The sequence below is a fragment of the Oncorhynchus nerka genome, unplaced genomic scaffold (assembly GCF_034236695.1).
Source record: "Oncorhynchus nerka isolate Pitt River unplaced genomic scaffold, Oner_Uvic_2.0 unplaced_scaffold_121___fragment_2___debris, whole genome shotgun sequence".
NCBI lineage: Eukaryota > Metazoa > Chordata > Actinopteri > Salmoniformes > Salmonidae > Oncorhynchus > Oncorhynchus nerka.
The window spans coordinates 29,096-48,189 of NW_027039966.1; the positions used below are offsets into that span (position 1 = coordinate 29,096).

A 19,094-nucleotide genomic window follows, 5' to 3' on the forward strand; every position below is an offset into this window, starting at 1 on the left:
CCGGCCCTGGAGTCTAAATGATTGCCCGGCCCTGAAGTCTAAATGATTGCCCGGCCCTGGAGTCTAAATGATTGCCCGGCCCTGGAGTCTAAATGATTGCCCGGCCCTGGAGTCTAAATGATTGCCTGGCCCTGGAGTCTAAATGATTGCCTGGCCCTGGAGTCTAAATGATTGCCTGGCCCTGGAGTCTAAATGATTGCCCTTAACGTTTGCTTGTTTTGTTTCTACGTCAAGTAGAGGGCAGATATTTTCCTCCAGCTGTATTCCAAAGCAAAATCCTGCTAAATGTTTCATCTCCACAAATACCAAAGAATACTCTGGCCGGGATTCAATCCGATCGCAGGGTTATAGGTGTTGTGGCTTTTAAAGGCCATTTCTGATTGAGCTGAACATATGCAGCATTTATCGTGAATGGGACCTCTGCAAAAGCAGGGAACGTTGCCTTTAAAATACGTAATACCTTTATAACCTAGGAGCGGATTGAATCCCGGCCTCTGACGGTCTTTTCCAGTCTCTTCACGCTTCCCTTTCTACTCCCTAGCAGTATTTATACTGTAGTAGACCGATACAGAACCAAGCACTGGCATCCAAAGCGCAATGTATATTATGGTACATTTCAGGGAAGATATAGTCAAGCAGAAAATGTGTTTTGAAAAGAGCTTAATTGTTGTTTCTCATTCAGTATGGATGTCAATGCAGAATGATCTTACTGTTGGTAGATGGTCAAATGTAAGGTATTTTTGTATGTTTTAGGATTCAGTGCCTCGATTCACTGCCTGTGTATTGTGATTTAATACTTTTAACAAAAAAAAGAAAACGTGTCGGCCTGCATATCTTTTTCTAACACCCACACAGAGTTGGGTAGGTTACTTTCTAAATGTAATCCACTACTAGTTATCTGAAATTGTAACGTTAATTAACTTAGATTACTCAGTATCAATCTGATTACTTTTAGATTACTTTCCCCTTAAGAGGCATTAGAAGTTGACTAAAATGATCCAAACAACACATTTGTTGTGTCTCTGACTTGTGATCAGACTCGCTCAGTGGAAATAAACGTAAATGCTTTTCAATGCCTAATTTAATGTCATTGATAAAACAGAAAGGTGTCAATGTAACATTTTTGTAAACCAAGAAGTAATCATCTAGTTTTTCAAAAGTATAATCTGATTACAAGATTTTAGCTGATAACGTAACGGATTACAGTACACCACTCCAAAATCTGGTCCCTACTTCCTCCTGTCTCGTTTAGTGAGGTAGCAGTTGTCACACTAACACTAGGTGGTGACACCCATGGTTGTGGCAATGCAAGGTGTGATGTCACTACTTGGCAGACTACATAGATGATGAACACACCCACTCAACAGTATACTAGCTTACTACTGCTATATGAACTACTATCACGCCACACTGTTGTCACGGGAACAACGTAGGGAGACCGTAGTCGTTTAACTATGTCCCATCTTGTCGACCTGTTTGTCTGCTGTATTTGGGGGATTACGTTTTTTTTTTTTTTTACTTACAAATGTATATGAAAAATCTCTTACTGTAACTTTGTTATAAACATCATTAAAAGTAGTAACATTGTTGCCATTGTGTCTCTCCTTTGCAGAAGAAAAGGACAAACCTGATAATCAGATCTTTGTAATGGCTTTATTATAGTGCTGAGGCACATTATTTCTTATAAACATGAGGGGAAAGTTTACACTGTACACTGTATGCAAAATAACAACCTACATATTTATTCTTTAATTACATTACTCCAGGTATAAACTAGAAAAGCAGTAGCCAATGAGGAAGGGTTGGTAGAATGAGTGTCAGGGTCAAAGGTAAACATGAGGGGAAAGTACACTGTACACTGTATGCAAAATAACAACCTACATATTTATTCTTTAATTACATTACTCCAGGTATAAACTAGAAAAGCAGTAGCCAATGAGGAAGGGTTGGTAGAATGAGTGTCAGGGTCAAAGGTTACAGACTGGGGGTGTATGGGGAGAAGAGGCGAGCTAAAGTCATAAAATAGTGATAAAATATAATCAAGTACATATATTAAGACAGTTATGAAATTGTTACTGGCGCAAAAGTCTACAGATTTTCCAACAAAAGCCTGAAAGATAAATAGGGAGTAACACAACTGCCAACATACTTTTTACACAACAAGGACTGTTGTAGATATCAGTGATTATTAGATGTTGCTGGGTAAATAACTAACTATTCACCAATGGAAAATGATTTGAGAAGAGGGATATGTAACTTTTGCATACAACAACGCTGTAGCAGTATACTAGTTGCAGATAGAAAGGCAAGCAGGACAGACCGCTGGACGAGGCGTGATCCTCCATGATGTTTCTGTTAGTATACTGGTTGCAGATAGAAAGGCAAGCAGGACAGACCGCTGGACGAGGCGTGATCCTCCATGATGTTTCTGTTAGTATACTGGTTGCAGATAGAAAGGCAAGCAGGACAGACCGCTGGACGAGGCGTGATCCTCCATGATGTTTCTGTTAGTATACTGGTTGCAGATAGAAAGGCAAGCAGGACAGACCGCTGGACGAGGCGTGATCCTCCATGATGTTTCTGTTAGTATACTGGTTGCAGATAGAAAGGCAAGCAGGACAGACTGCTGGACGAGGCGAGATCCTCCATGATGTTTCTGTTAGCGAGGAGGGAGAGGCTGCATCTGGAGAGAGTCATAGGTATCCTTGGTGGCGGCACTCAAACCCTGATAGAGAGATGGAGAGGGACACAGTCAACTAGGATTGATCCCAAATCTCTCACTAAACCCTTGCCTCATCCACTTTGTTCCAAACCCCTCACTGCACACTTCCTTCCCTCTCATCTACTTCCCTACCACTGTCCCCTCAGAGAGAAACTAATAGTGAAAGGGCTGTTGTTTGTGTATTCGGGCCTTGTTAATTGGTTGGTTTCAGCGGTGGGGCGTGGTCAATAGGGAACGTGCAAGTAAGCGTTTCGTTGGACTGTGTGAACCATGTGTATCCTGTGCATCCCACAAATAAACTTCAACTACACACCTGGTACACCTGGTCGTTCTTGTTCCTGCGGCGCTGCTTGTCCTTCACAGCGATCTCCCTGTACGTGTCGTCTGTTGGTTTTTTAAGGGACTGCGGAGGGAAACAGTGAGTTATGAGAAACATCCATATCTATTATAATATCTAAACTAACATGAAATGATACTGTATGTTGGGTAATGCACTTACCGTAAGTGTCGTCATTATTCCTGCGATTCTGTGAATAATATAACAAGGTACACAGAATCAGGCTTTTGATGCATGATTGGGGTAATAGGAATCTCATTCTTCTACACGACATATAGATCCACACACACTTACATCGCGTGCCGTCGCACTCTCTGGATCTTTTCTGTTTATTCGTCCATAACCGCCCCCGTCCGTAGGTTTCAGATCCTACAAAACACAGGGACAGTGTTCCAGGATCATCAACACAAACCCCCCCCCCTCCCTCTGCCACACACACACACACAACTACTCACAGTGTAGGTATCGTCATCCTCCAATATCTTGCCCTTGGACTTGAAGAACTACAAGACAGAGATCAGCCAAATATGTTGAGACAATAACTGGTCCTAAAAACAACTGGTACCCGTATATCCAGTCAGAGGTTAATCTGCATCTGTGGTGTATAAACTTGGACTCACTTTCTCTCTGAGCAACAGTCCAGTGATGACGAGACCGTAGAGAAGGAGGAAGCCGTCCAGAATGTAGCAGAGTTTAGGGTCGTACAGTGGGGTAATCGCCTCTGCAGGGGAGAGGTTGACATTAATGAGAACACACACAAACACCCCCGGTAAAACCCACCCCTCACTGGTAGAAAGATTATGTCAGGAAGGTGAATGGAAGTAGGTGTGTGTGTGAGAGTGGGTATGTGTCTATGTACACTCACTTTCTCACACACACACACGTATAGAACAGAAACAGTTTGTTAACTTTTTCATTTCTCTCTCTGTGCGTCTCAGGAAGACAGTCATATGACAGTCAGGCTCAGTGTGGTTGCTGTGACTCTAAGCCTTTTGTGGTGGGGGTGAGTGGAGCTGTATCTAGCTCAGTGGTTTCAGCTGCAACACGTTCTGAGTCTGAGGTGGTATAACTGCCTATGTGAGCCCCAGGTGTGTGTTTCTGTTACTTATATGGCATCAGCAAAGACCTATTTCCAACTTACTTTGTACCAGGACTGACTAAAGCTTAGAGACCAAATCAGCCACATCCAAACGATAGGTATCGGTCCATGGACTGCAAAATACACCCTCCCCCTCCTTATCTGTCATTTCCACTAGGACATATCTGATCTAGAAACAGTTTGGCCTCCAAGAGAGAGACTGACGATAAGGACGCAGTCAGGATTACAGAAACCGATGAAACCCTGTGGTCAGGCCTCAGGATGGCTGAGACACTGAAACCCTGTCGTCAGGCCTCAGGATGGCTGAGACACTAAAACCCTGTGGCCCGGCCTCAGGATGGCTGAGACACTAAAACCCTGTGGCCCGGCCTCAGGATGGCTGAGACACTGAAACACTGTGGTCAGGCCTCAGGATGGCTGAGACACTGAAACACTGTGGTCAGGCCTCAGGATGGCTGAGACACTGAAACACTGTGGTCAGGCCTCAGGATGGCTGAGACACTGAAACACTGTGGTCAGGCCTCAGGATGGCTGAGACACTGAAACCCTGTCGTCAGGCCTCAGGATGGCTGAGACACTAAAACCCTGTGGCCCGGCCTCAGGATGGCTGAGACACTAAAACCCTGTGGCCCGGCCTCAGGATGGCTGAGACACTGAAACCCTGTGGTCAGGCCTCAGGATGGCTGAGACACTGAAACACTGTGGTCAGGCCTCAGGATGGCTGAGACACTGAAACACTGTGGTCAGGCCTCAGGATGGCTGAGACACTGAAACACTGTGGTCAGGCCTCAGGATGGCTGAGACACTGAAACACTGTGGTCAGGCCTCAGGATGGCTGAGACACTGAAACACTGTGGTCAGGCCTCAGGATGGCTGAGACACTGAAACACTGTGGTCAGGCCTCAGGATGGCTGAGACACTGAAACACTGTGGTCAGGCCTCAGGATGGCTGAGACACTGAAACACTGTGGTCAGGCCTTGGGGTGGCTGAGACACAAACACTGTGGTCAGTAAGCTCTCAAGAAGTGTATACAGTATACACTGAGTATACAAAACATTAGGAACACCTGGCCTTGAACTGAGTTTACCTTCAGAGGGACAATAGGAGGAGACCTTCAGCACGGTGAATACAGAGGCAAGTGTGTGTGTGTGTTTCCACATTCAGAAAAGTTCACAATTCTCCTTTTTTCCTGATCTGTGTGTCTGGATGATCATGTGACCTCCAGGTAACTGTCTACATGCACAGAGCCCTTGCTGTTTAGTAATAATACATGTATTTGTAGATGTGGAGATGTTTTCTCCTGCAATCTGCTGTCTACTTGCACCTGCAGTGAATGAGAGAGGAGGCTGTGCAGTAGTCTACAGTCTACGAGAATCTGTCTCCTCACCACGTGCTCACCACTGGTGTCCCCCAGGGCTCTGTTCTAGGCCCTCTCCTATTCTCGCTATACACCAAGTCACTTGGCTCTGTCATAACCTCACATGGTCTCTCCTATCATTTCTATGCAGACGACACACAATTAATCTTCTCTTTCCCCTTCTGATGACCAGGTGGCGAATCGCATCTCTGCATGTCTGGCAGACATATCAGTGTGGATGACGGATCACCACCTCAAGCTGAACCTCGGCAAGACGGAGCTGCTCTTCCTCCCGGGAAGGACTGCCCGTTCCATGATCTCGCCATCACGGTTGACAACTCCATTGTGTCCTCCTCCCAGAGCGCTAAGAACCTTGGCGTGATCCTGGACAACACCCTGTCGTTCTCAACTAACATCAAGGCGGTGTCCCGTTCCTGTAGGTTCATGCTCTACAACATCCGCAGAGTACGACCCTGCCTCACACAGGAAGCGGTGCAGGTCCTAATCCAGGCACTTGTCATCTCCCGTCTGGATTACTGCAACTCGCTGTTGGCTGGGCTCCCTGCCTGTGCCATTAAACCCCTACAACTCATCCAGAACGCCGCAGCCCGTCTGGTGTTCAACCTTCCCAAGTTCTCTCACGTCACCCCGCTCCTCCGCTCTCTCCACTGGCTTCCAGTTGAAGCTCGCATCCGCTACAAGACCATGGTGCTTGCCTACGGAGCTGTGAGGGGAACGGCACCTCAGTACCTCCAGGCTCTGATCAGGCCCTACACCCTACACCTCTGGCCTGCTCGCCTCCCTACCACTGAAGAAGTACAGTTCCCGCTCAGCCCAGTCAAAACTGTTCGCTGCTCTGGCCCCCCAATGGTGGAACAAACTCCCTCACGACGCCAGGACAGCGGAGTCAATCACCACCTTCCGGAGACACCTGAAACCCCACCTCTTTAAGGAATACCTAGGATAGGATAAAGTAATCCTTCTCACCCCCTTAAAAGATTTAGATGCACTATTGTAAAGTGGCTGTTCCACTGGATGTCATAAGGTGAATGCACCAATTTGTAAGTCGCTCTGGATAAGAGCGTCTGCTAAATGACTTAAATGTAATGTAAATGTACATGTGTCAGTCAGTGAATGAGAGAGGAGGCTGTGCAGTAGTCTACACGTGTCAGTCAGTGAATGAGAGAGGAGGCTGAGCAGTAGTCTACACGTGTCAGTCAGTGAATGAGAGAGGAGGCTGTGCAGTAGTCTACATGTGTCAGTCAGTGAATGAGAGAGGAGGCTGTGCAGTAGTCTACATGTGTCAGTCAGTGAATGAGAGAGGAGGCTGTGCAGTGTCAGTCAGTGAATGAGAGAGGAGGCTGTGCATGTGTCAGTCAGTGAATGAGAGAGGAGGCTGAGTGTCAGTCAGTGAATGAGAGAGGAGGCTGTGCACATGTGTCAGTGAATGAGAGAGGAGTGAAGTGAGAGAGGAGGCTGAGCAGTAGTCTACATGTGTCAGTCAGTGAATGAGAGAGGCTGAGCAGTAGCTGTGTCAGTCAGTGAATGAGAGAGGAGGCTGAGCATGTGTCAGTCAGTGAATGAGAGGAGGCTGAGCAGTAGTCTATATGTGTCAGTCAGTGAATGAGAGAGGAGGCTGTGCAGTAGTCTATGTGTGTCAGTGAATGAGAGAGGAGGCAGTAGAATGAATGAGAGAATGAGGAGGCTGTGCAGTAGTCTACATGTGTCAGTCAGTGAATGAGAGAGGCTGAGGAGTATGTGTCAGTCAGTGAATGAGAGAGGGAGGCTGTGCACATGTGTCAGTCAGTGAATGAGAGAGGAGGCTGAGTCAGTGAATGAGAGAGGAGGCTGAGCAGTAGTCTACATGTGTCAGTCAGTGAATGAGAGAGGGAGGATATGCAGCAGTCTACATGTGTCAGTCAATGAATGAGAGGAGGCTGTGCAGTAGTCTACATGTGTCAGTCAGTGAATGAGAGAGGAGGCTGTGCAGTAGTCTACATGTGTCAGTCAGTGAATGAGAGAGGAGGTTGTGCAGTAGTCTACATGTGTCAGTCAGTGAATGAGAGAGGAGGCTGTGCAGTAGTCTACACGTGTCAGTCAGTGAATGAGAGAGGAGGCTGTGCAGTAGTCTACACGTGTCAGTCAGTGAATGAGAGAGGAGGCTGTGCAGTAGTCTACACGTGTCAGTCAGTGAATGAGAGAGGAGGCTGTGCAGTAGTCTACATGTGTCAGTCAGTGAATGAGAGAGGAGGCTGAGCAGTAGTCTACATGTGTCAGTCAGTGAATGAGAGAGGAGGATGAGCAGTAGTCTACATGTGTCAGGCACCTGAAATTGTCCAATAATAAACACTGGTTTTCGTTTCCTGTTGCAAAATGTTTTGCTAATGTGTGCGCTAATGAAGACGACCCTGTTAGGACCTTGTAAGAGGGGCCTCATCGAAACACTACAACAGGAAATGCTTTCTTAATCTAATCAAGTAATAATGTAGTCATTTGGTGAATGCGTTTATCCAAGGAGACTAAAATATATACTCAATTCAAAATGTTTGCAGCTTGATGATTGAGTTCAGAATTGAACATTCGGCTGGTTTTCCTTGCCTTTCAGAATCCAAAAAATGTATTTAATTAATTGTGCAAATAATAAAACCTACAGCAACAGCTATAGAACACAGCTAGATTGTATGGTCATTTGTGAATTGTTTCATTGAGGTCTGCTCTGTGTAAAGACTACAGCATCACAATGTCAAAGTTATTTCCATTTAAAATGTATTTCCTTCATCCTTCCTGACCCTTTGTCTGTTCTGTCGTTTACCCTCAGAAAGTGGGACGGAGGCAGAGCTGTTGAAAGTGTGACGTAGGCAGAGCTATTGAAAGTGTGACGTAGGCAGAGCTATTGAAAGTGTGACGGAGGCAGAGCTATTGAAAGTGTGACGGAGGCAGAGCTATTGAAAGTGTGACGCAGGCAGAGCTATTGAATGTCTGGAATCAGAAGCATAAAGTTGTACCCTGACCCTTAAAACAAAGTCCTACAGGTCCTGTGTGGGATTGTTCCTGCAGTCTTAGGTCAACATAATATACACTGAGTGTACAAATATTAGGAACACCTTCCCAATATTGAGTTGCACCACCTTTTGCTCTCAGAATCGCCTCAAATCGTTGGGGCATGTCGAAAGCGTTCCACAGGGGTGCTGGCCCATGTTGACTCCATTCTTGATACACACAGTAAACTGTTGAGCATGAAAACCCAGCAGCATTGAAGTTCTTGACACAAACCGGTGTGCCTGGCACCTACTACCATACCCTGTTCAAAGGCACTTAAATGTTTTGTTTTGCCCATTCACCCACTGAATGGCACACAGACACAATCCATGTCTCAATTGTCTCAAGGCTTAAAAATCCTTCTTTAACCTGTCTCCTCCCCTTCATCTACACTGATTGAAGTGGATTTAACAAGTGATATCAATAAGGGATCCCAGCTTCACCTGGTCATGGAAAGAGCAGGTGTTCCTAATGTTTTGTACACTCAGTGTAAACGGTAGAGACTAAGGCACGGTGCACAGCTTCACCTGGTCATGGAAAGAGCAGGTGTTCCTAATGTTTTGTACACTCAGTGTAAACGGTAGAGACTAAGGCACGGTGCACAGCTTCACCTGGTCATGGAAAGAGCAGGTGTTCCTAATGTTTTGTACACTCAGTGTAAATGGTAGAGACTGAGGCACGGTGCACAGCTTCACCTGGTCATGGAAAGAGCAGGTGTTCCTAATGTTTTGTACACTCAGTGTAAACGGTAGAGACTGAGGCACGGTGCACAGCTTCACCTGGTCATGGAAAGAGCAGGTGTTCCTAATGTTTTGTACACTCAGTGTAAACGGTAGAGACTGAGGCACGGTGCACAGCGTTGCGCACCGCATCAACTGTATTCACTTGACTTTTTTGTATAATGCATGTAAACTCTGGCTTCAATCAGATCAAGGGTTAACCGGCGATAGCAGACACCCGCATAGCGGATGTTTTGCCGTTGTCGAAGGAGGTGGAACTGCATTGGAGCTGTCAAATTGGCGAGCAGCTGCTCTTGCGATCATTGTCACAAAGCCACACTGTCCCACTGGCGTTAGAAGTTCAGAAGGAGAAAGTGGAGGCTGTATAGAAATAATGACACTCACATTGAAAAACATTCAACCAAATAGTGTCTATCATCATAACGGAGGTGTAGATCACATCTCACATTCCACTGTTCTGACTTAGAAACAAGGCTGCATGGGATTTATGTTCATGCCACTCCGTGCAGCCAATGGCAATGTCCGCTTTAGGTATAATGCCAGGAGCCGTTTGTGGATTTGACAGCTCCTAACGCAGTCCTACCGCCGGCACCGCCGAAACGACCGCTGTGCGGATGTTGGCTAAAGCGGATCTGAAGGACTAGAGCAGTTTGTGTACATTCTGTTTCTCTCACTATATTGTTAATTGCTAGCAGCACCAAGTCATATTCTGGGCATGTGTAGGAATAAAAGATGATTCTGATGCTTAACGACAGATGGCCCACAGTTTACTGAGCGGAATTGGACATTGAGTGAGTGATTGACTAAATGAACAGTCTTTGTTCTGTGTTTGTAGCACCTTTTAATGTGTACATACTACAAAACAACATTTACAATGAGGTCATTCAGTAAACAATTGATTTGTTTTCAGTAACTTCTTGTCTTTTGACCTAGGAGGGAGACGTTTCCACTATCACTGCCATGATCGTGGCTGTGGTCGCCTCACAGACAGTCTCTCCCTTCCCACCACAGGTAAACCTTAGTGTGGTTAAAGCCTCCTCAGGGGCCTCTGCAGAAAGGGCCAAACACATGTGGCAGGAACAGCAATACTTTGTCTCCACTTCAAAGTACTTGCTCCAGATAGTTCATCACGTTAAGGTTGACATTAACAAATTGATCTGTGTTCATCATTACTTCATACTCAAATGTGATGCTTTATAGCACCATATTGTGCAATACTTCCATTGTGCAACACATTTACATGTGAACAAGTGAAGGTTAACCCTGATTACATGTTGTGCACCTTAGGTTAGGGTCAACTACACCCACACTCCAAACTGAACTACAGGGCTATGGAGAAACCACATGTCCTGTAAGAGGCCTACTGACAGGAAATTAAATGTAATGTGATTAACCCCAGCACCATGAAACGTGAGCTATGATTACGGTCAAGTACTAGATCGCAGATCATCGTGAAGTGATATCTGACACAGGAAGCTTTGAGTGTGAAGCTGTCAGTGAGAGGCTGGGGGGGGGCATGGATACAGGTGGTGGGGGCGGGTGTATCAGACCTGACATGATGAGCTCCGCAGGTTGTTTCCTAATAACTATTTTTAAGAAACAGCTGCTTCGCTACAAGACCATATCTCGGTCTCTCTCTGCATTGCGGTCAGAGTTCGTATCTCAAACCCTGAGACGCTACAGAGTCCAGTTGTATAATATATTGCACAATTTTGAGTGTGTAAATGTATGCATGTGAATTTGCAAGAAAAAATATTTTAAACAGAAATATTGGAATTTGTCTACGTTGTGTGGGAACCTAGCCTGTTTTTCACTGAGTATGTGAATCCAACATTGATTATTACATTAAGGGGAGATCATTTTGAAATAGCCCACCCATAAAACAAGGATTGTGTGTTTGATTGAATAGTAGCCTCAGTCTAGTCCATCTCAGGACTGACCAGTGCAGTGGCCACAAGTAAACGGTGACAATTTGAATGTAAAGGTCAAAGGTAACAAGCTTTTTAATTGTTGTTAAAGAGTTTGCTGCTGAGGTCTTTTATTGCCAACTTTAGCGTAATGTACTGCCAGTGACCGTGTTGATGGAACATACCATCTATCTACTGGTCTCCTAAAAGGAAACTGACTGAAATCTTTGTTTTGATAGATTATTTTGCAGTGTGGTGACATCAACATCTGTCATTTCTCGGTAGAAGTTTGTTGGAAAGAGAGAAACAAGTAGGTGTGTTAAAATCCTTGTTTAAAAAGTGACACTCAGCAACTTTGATGTACCGTCATTGAGTGATGTGATTTCACCCACGGAAAACTCTTTTGGAAGACGTGAATACATTTCCATTCAGCTTTTGCCTCTGAAGACAGACTGTTTATGTTTCAATTACATAATCAGATGATTTGAGTAGTAAAAAAAAACATGTTTATTTTTTATTTTTCAGAGATTCAGAGATTGTTGATCAGTCTTTAGAGCCTGTTGAGCAATGACAGCATAGTTTAGTTTAACACGCAGGCCAATATTAAGGGTGCAATTTAGCTGGATGAATTGCATTAAAACATTTTGAATAGACCATTGCATTTTTTAAATAAAAATTCTGCAAATCAACACATTTGTAATTTTACATAAACTGCATCTTAAACCACAAAAGTTGCTCACTGTGATGAAATAAATATCACTACATGTCATTTCAGATTTTATGGACCTGCCTTTGTCATTGGGATTTAATTAGTTAATAGTGTAACTGGTAGTATCAACTTTCAAACTCTTGTGTTGTTGAGAGTGGAAACAGAAGGCCCTCCTACATGGTTCTCTGTCTCAGCGGGATATGAGTGAGAGACAACCCCAACCCTGTCATGGTTACAGTAATGTATCTCACACCAAACACTGTGTTCTATGACGGGTTCAAAAACAAAGCTTCCCCAAATGGCACAGCCAACTGGCAGAAAGGAGAGAACCACTGACTGAAAATTAAATGGAGGTTGAAATACATCGATTGTTTCTCTAATGCAAATACAATGAGCAAATCATAAAGCGCAAAGTGGAGAAGCTATTGACGACACTGACACGTTCTCTAATAAGTGTGTAAGAGGACTTGTCCAGCAAGGACCATCGTAACCTAAACATCTTTACCGTCCGAATAGGACACTTGTATATTGTCCAAAAGAACCCACCATTATTTAAACGCATAGTACAGTAACCAGAAAACTTTCCAGATTTTTAAATTGCTTATCTAAATAAAGAGTTGACCATTGACCGTCATTCACACGCATACGAACGCACACACACTCTACACACACACACACACACTCTACACACGCACGCACACTCTACACACGCACGCACACTCTACACACGCACGCACTCTACACACACACATAGTAATATTGTTGTATGGTGGTATTATACATTTTGTATTGTAAATATGTATTGGTGTAATAATGTTATATGATGTACTGTTTTATATGTTGTTTTATGGGTAATGTAAGTGTCTTAATGTGTTTGGACCCCAGGAAGAGTAGCTAATGGCAGCAGCTAATGGGGGACCTCTAATAAATACAACCTGGTTGACAACGGGGCCCGAGCGCTCACACGAACAGTCACACATACTGTAGACTAGCCTACGTCGCCGAAAGTTACAATTATGAAATAAATCTTTTTAAATGAAGTAATCATTAGCAATTTCGTTGTTAGCGTGAACCAATCCAAAATATATTTCTGCATTAGATATTCTTCAAGTGACCCCTCACTCTCTGTCTTTGAGAGAGAAAAGTCTAATCATGATGCTTTCTCTCCTCCTTTTCTAAACCTTACCATAACCTTTATTTCCCTGGTTGTGTTCTATGATTACATTATCCTTTCTGGTAGAACATTACAGCACAGTGCTAAGTGATAATGACAAGGTAATGGTAAGGTATATAGCTACTCACAATGAAAACAGTATTTGTCCAGATAGACTTTCCCTAATTTCAATATAATAATATTATTATTATTGATTGAGAGTAATGCACCACATACTTTGCACTATATTATAAACTGGGTGGTTCGAGCCCTGAATACGGATTGGCTGAAAGCCGTGGTATTTGAGACCGTATAACAAAACATTTATTTTGACTGTTCTAATTACATGTCTAGAAGAAAAAGAAACGCACACCTATTAAGACGAGGTGCTGGCTAGCGGAGTAGAAACTTGAAAATAAAAGAGAGCCGCACACTCTAGGAGCTCAGATACAAACATTTAATTACCAACGTTTCCACAGCCGAGCTGTCTTCATCAGGGTAGAATCCATCAGGGTATAATCCATCAGGGTATAATGTTTGCATCTGAGCTCCTAGAGTGTGCGGCTCTTTTATTTTCAAACTAATTACATGTATAACCAGTTTATACCAGCAATAAGATACCTCAGGGGTTTGTGGTATATGGTTATACCACGGATAAGGGCTTTATCCAGGCACTCTGCGTTGCGCAGTGCATACGAACAACCCTTAACCATGGTATATTGACCATACACTACACCCTCTTCAGGCCTTATTTCTTAAATATAACAATACAACAACAATACCATAACTTACACTGACAGTGAGGGTTTGAGAAGGACTGTTGAAACAGGAAACAAGAATATGATAATTTTACTGGAATTAACAAATCTAGGTAGATGTTTTAAATTGGCTTGTTTAAAAAAATATTCAACCTGTCCCCTTTGATGAGAGAACACAACAGAGTGGACGGAGACAGCAGACACCTCTGTATTCTCCACATGATCAAAACCCAACTCAAAGTCAGAGCCGGGTCTCTGTCCGTCGGTTCACTTGTGTACAATACAGATCACACACTTCACAGTAACGGAACATTTGAAAGCCAATCCAAACCAACGTGAGGGCATTGACACGATGGAGAGAGTAGTAAATGTGGTAGTAAAAAGTCCCTTCATTCAGGGCCAAGAAGTTAAATATGGGTCAAGTTAGCATTTCCTCTAACAATATCCCTGGTTCTAAACACCTGTGTGAGAATCTGGAACTCTTGTGTTTATTAAACCCTCTATATGACTACAGCGCTGTGTTTTGCCCTCCTCAGTTGTATTTTCCTGCTTCATCAAAGATGGCCGACGCTTGTTGAGAAACGGAGGACACCACCGTGAGTGAGCGGTGTTTAACCCAGCGGGATTCAAAGCACCGTGCAGGCATCATAGGTAGTACGACTCCATTTGAGTGGGTGCCTGTACAGCTGTATAATGGTCTATAATGAGTAAACTAGACTTTCAGCTAAATACTACAGAGTTACACCAGCTCTTTGATGATACCAGGTTGTTGGAGGCTTCAGATGGTTGAGTACCGATTGACAGGGGTCAGGGATAAGCCCAGGTGCAAAGAGAAACAGGGTTTGGAGGGGTCTTACCGACATAGGGTAGTGTAGTAGACAGGACCAGCAGGCCTCCCGTCCACTTCCGAGGGTCCATCGCTCCTCTCTGGATGGGTGCGGTCAAACACCTTCTTAGAATCCGTCCCACACTCCTCTCTGCTGTCTTTCTGGGCCTCCAAAGCTGGGTTTTGTGGGCAACCTCTCGTTCTCGTGTCTCTTGCTGTGTTGTCCTCCTACAGCAGCTGCTTGAGGCTGAGTGATGCTCGACTCGCTGGCGGCTCCGCCTTAGCGTACAGGAAGTGGCTTAGTGTTGCTCCACCTGGTTACACAAGACAGACACACACGCCTCTCTCAGCCTGGCCTACACTTCCCTTGTCCTCAACTATAAAGACATGGCTCCTTCTCATTACTCAGAGGAGGCACTTCCTGTCAATGTTGAGAGGAATATGTTTTTGACTGAAGGGCTGTGTGTTATACAATTGTATTGGACTCATCTACTTAGTAGCCCAGTGACTGAAGAGCTGTGTGCTATAAGTTCTATTGGACTCATCTACTTAGTAGCCCAGTGTGACCAGTCATGCTTACTTGCATCCTACATGGGAAAACCAACCTGATTATTTAATAAGAGAAATATTACATTTAACAAGAACAAAGGAAAGTACTATACATACAAAATATAGCTTTATTTATACAAATCCTCCATCATTTTGTTTACAAAAATATGTATCGTGTCAGCATCAATAGAGAATAGAGGAGCATATAAATACTTATTTCACGTAGAAAATATACAAAGAATGTATTTAAATTCCAGCAAAAATCAGAAGTGATGTTGTAAAACTGAATATATTTTGTTTTAAATGCATATCATATTTAGTTATATTTTGGCATGATATTGAATTTAAATGAATTAGACCCAAACTGATTAAATGAAGACTAGACTACAAAAGGTTTACTTGTAAAATGAGAAATGGATTTGCAGATGACAAGTGCAATGCTTCATAATCAACACATACCACTAACTATAACACACAATTTAATTCAACAAGAGCGTCATGTTTTTCCTCTGCTTTAAAGAAATGGTTCACCCAAATTACAACTTATTCTAATTTGATGGATACCTACATTAAAAGGTATTCTATGGCGCTAGCGTCTGCCACCCAGAATGTGAGTTTGTTTACCTTGCTACAGCTTATTGGTGGCATTGTCCAAAAACAATAGAGTGGTGGTACCCTTGTAGGCATACCCCAAATGCATACCCCAAATGGCATTAAACAAAAATCACCTCCATACTACTACAACAACATATGTCATCTGGTCAAACTACCCTTCAAGCCAGTTGCTTCTGTCTGTACCAAGCATCACACCTCCCCCTCTTGTGGTAAAAATACAAAACTGCATATGGCTGCTCACATGGGAGAGATGCCATCAATTATTTCTTATAACTACAAAAGCTAAATGAACTCCCTAACAACGAAGGCAGTCCTTCTTAAAATAATTATATTGCACAACAATAGAACTTCCTAAAGGGTATAATCCACAATTACACACAGAGATGCATCCATTTAAATTGGAAGCATATGAGAGAAACACTGAATTCCAAACCATCCCCTTCCCCCACAGACACCCCAGTAGATATTACATTATTTGGAATTCAGCAAATGGCCATTATTGAGCAAATTTAGTTGGGGGAAGAAAATAAAAAAAGTCTTCATTGTTCCAAATATTGGGTCCATCCTCCCCTGCCCTCTAGATCACTATGAAACACTTAGGATTCCTCCTCATCAAACTGGCTGTGGTGTCCTCCTAAAAGAATCACAAGACAGAAATACAACGGGCAGCTGTTCTAGAGCCACTGTAAACTAAAACAGTGACTCAGTACATTTTTGTCACGTGCACCTAGTGCTATTCATTACTTTCATTCCTGACAATAAACCATATCGATGACACATTGATCAAACTCCATGACATCTGACCAATCAGGCTCTGTTTCAGAGGTGCACTCCACAAAAGTGCATCCTAAGATTATTTGCACGAGGCAGTGAAACCCCTAGTCACTGATCCAGTGTCAGATGCTAGGGGTTGTTTCTGGACAGGGCCTCAGAGGCAAGAGAAAAGCATCAATAGCTACTCACTCAGTGGTGTCTCTTGTAGGGTGTAGCCTTGAAGTAGTCTTCTGGGGTGACTGTCTTTACCCCTCCAAAGTAGTCCAAAACCCACACCTTGGTGATGTTCATCTTGGCAAAGAACCAGTTGTGGTCGGTGGGCCAGTCGACCATCTCAGGGTGGCGACTGAACAGGGCTTTCTTGGCAAAGGTGGCCTCTGTACCGTTAATCTGTCAGAAACATACAGGTAAACAGAACAGTGAGGATTCATGAAGATAAACACTGTGCAAGTGAGTGAGACTGATTGTGTGTGATTGTGTGTGTGAGTGTGTGTATGTCATTAACCCTCACCTCCAGCACAGAGCCAGAGAAGATGATGTGGGCACAAAGGGGATCCTGAGGGTCATATCCTTGGTTCTTACAGAAGTCTGTCTGGGCCAGGGACATGGACAAGGAAGCCTGGGGGTTCACCTGAAACACACAGTCAGTCAGTCAGTCAGTATCTCCTTACTCTTCAGCACATCCCTTTTGAATGGTGTCACACATATAGGCCTGTGTAGGTTATTTATTAGAGAAAAGGTCAAAAGTTTAGCCTATGGCTTTAGGTATATGCCAGGAGCCGCTTGTGAATTTGACAGCTCTAACAAAGTTCATGCGGATGTTGGCTAATGGTGATCTGACTGAATTGAGCCCAAAGAGTGTGTCAAACTGGTGTAACAGTATAACTTTAGACAGTCCCCTCACCCATACCCGGGCGCAAACCAGGGACCCTCTGCACCATCGTTACCCATCGCTCCACAAAAGCCGCGGCCCTTGCAGAGCAAAGGGAAGTACTACTTCAAGGTGTGTGTGTATACTGTCAGAGCAAGTGACGTCACCGATTGAAACACTTTAGCGCGCACCACCGCTAACTTAAGCTAGCGTTTCACATCCGTTACACTGGCATACATGGTGCTGGCTGGGTCAGACTAGGAGCTGTCAATTCATTGCCACAGTCAACATAAGACTGAAATATGACGTCATTACAAAAAAATTGCTGTGTCACGCCCCAAAAGCAGCTGACTCATGATGGGCCAATGAGTTGCATAATTTAACAACTTTCAGTCATGGCTCTAAATGGAAATAAAGTGTCAACTACAAATGGAACAAGGACTTTTTCTTGCAGTAGGCGACATCATGCAAATAATAACCTTATCTGTCATCGACTTTACGTTATTGTATTGTCTTGACATTGTTGGCACCAGTGATCCATACCTTTCCTACGTTGCAATTGACAGAAATATTGTCCTACCCACCTTTAAATCCTGGACAGAGATCTCCATAGTGGTGAGGTACATGTAGGGCACCCCAGTCCCAGACCCAACTGGTCCGTCACTGGTAGAGAACGCATTGGAGAAGGGTTGTCCTTGCACTGGCTCATGGGTCGATATTGTGGCCATGGAAGCCCAGTTGCACTGGTTGGCGACGAATCTAGCCATCCTGGCGACTTCCTCGTGCGGAGGGATTCTGTAAAGTTCTCCGGGCATAGCGAAAAGCAGTAGAAGCCCTGCTGCCAGCAATGTGTTCATGTTGACTTCCATCTCCTCCATAAACCACTGAGGTATAAGAACGTCGAAAGAAAGGAACGCGAAGTGTTTTGTACGCTGCGGTCACGTGATCAGGGACGTGTGTCATGTGACTTTACAACTGGGTGCAGTGATGCCAATGTAGCAATTTTGTTGCTAGATTTAGCAACTTTTCAGAGTACCCTGGCAACTTTTTTTCAACCAGCATCTAGCCACAAATTTAGCGACTATTAAAAATGTATTTGGAACTTTTAGCAACTTTTGAAAAGTAACTCAAACGCTAAAATGCATTTTCCCTCTAAATGACACAAATCCGATTTCCTCTGTCACACACTCAGTCACAACACACGTGCCTGGCTGCAAAAGTGCATTGTGAGTGTCGTCACCAGCAGGCGCTCAGCTCGTGCACAGGCAGCAACAGGCCAGCAGTAATTTCAACCATTTAGGTATGGCTTGAAAGCTGCCCAGATTCTGTGGCAAAAAACTTCCAAATGCACCGCACCAAGTGCACAGAAATTATTAAGGGAGTACTGGCTCCTTGTTTTCTCAAAAGGGTAACATCAGAAGTTAGGGATGGGAAGTTCAGTCTCCTTTTGGATGAGTCCACTGATGAACAGAGTCTCAAATACCTGCATGTTGATTCAGAATTGCAATAAAATAACAGCCAGTCCATATTTCTCGGGCTGGTTGAATTGGAGGGGGTGATGCCAGATCAATAGTAAAGGCGTGTAGTTGAGTTTCTTGAGAAGTGTAACCTTAAAAGAGAATATTCAGGCTATTGGC

The 19,094-nt window shown here is 44.0% G+C and overlaps 2 protein-coding genes across 2 annotated transcripts; both read right to left on the reverse strand.

The window, feature by feature from the left end:
- Positions 1–1,634: 1,634 nt before the first annotated feature.
- LOC115123398 (T-cell surface glycoprotein CD3 zeta chain-like) lies at positions 1,635–14,908 on the reverse strand. The gene is made up of 7 exons (XM_065015600.1): positions 14,680–14,908; positions 3,680–3,780; positions 3,515–3,562; positions 3,354–3,428; positions 3,199–3,249; positions 3,036–3,164; positions 1,635–2,725 (listed from the first exon to the last, which is right to left on the reverse strand). Exons 1-7 carry the CDS (start codon positions 14,738–14,740, stop codon positions 2,660–2,662), a joined length of 531 nt encoding a protein of 176 aa, XP_064871672.1. The 5' UTR covers positions 14,741–14,908; the 3' UTR covers positions 1,635–2,659.
- A 394-nt stretch (positions 14,909–15,302) lies between these two features.
- LOC115128076 (protein CREG1-like) lies at positions 15,303–18,407 on the reverse strand. The gene is made up of 4 exons (XM_029657685.2): positions 18,042–18,407; positions 17,098–17,217; positions 16,776–16,976; positions 15,303–16,446 (listed from the first exon to the last, which is right to left on the reverse strand). Exons 1-3 carry the CDS (start codon positions 18,333–18,335, stop codon positions 16,776–16,778), a joined length of 615 nt encoding a protein of 204 aa, XP_029513545.1. The 5' UTR covers positions 18,336–18,407; the 3' UTR covers positions 15,303–16,446.
- Positions 18,408–19,094: the final 687 nt, after the last annotated feature.

Coding starts and splice junctions, on each gene's coding strand:
- LOC115123398 (XM_065015600.1), bottom strand. CDS start 14,740: ATGGACCCTCGGAAGTGGACGGGAGGCCTGCTGGTCCTGTCTACTACA. Junction 3,429..3,514: donor AGGATGACGATACCTACACT/GTGAGTAGTTGT, acceptor TGTGTTTTGTAG/GATCTGAAACCTACGGACGG. Junction 3,250..3,353: donor AGAGTGCGACGGCACGCGAT/GTAAGTGTGTGT, acceptor TATTATTCACAG/AATCGCAGGAATAATGACGA.
- LOC115128076 (XM_029657685.2), bottom strand. CDS start 18,335: ATGGAGGAGATGGAAGTCAACATGAACACATTGCTGGCAGCAGGGCTT. Junction 17,218..18,041: donor TCTCTGTCCAGGATTTAAAG/GTGGGTAGGACA, acceptor TGTGTGTTTCAG/GTGAACCCCCAGGCTTCCTT. Junction 16,977..17,097: donor TCTCTGGCTCTGTGCTGGAG/GTGAGGGTTAAT, acceptor TGTTTCTGACAG/ATTAACGGTACAGAGGCCAC.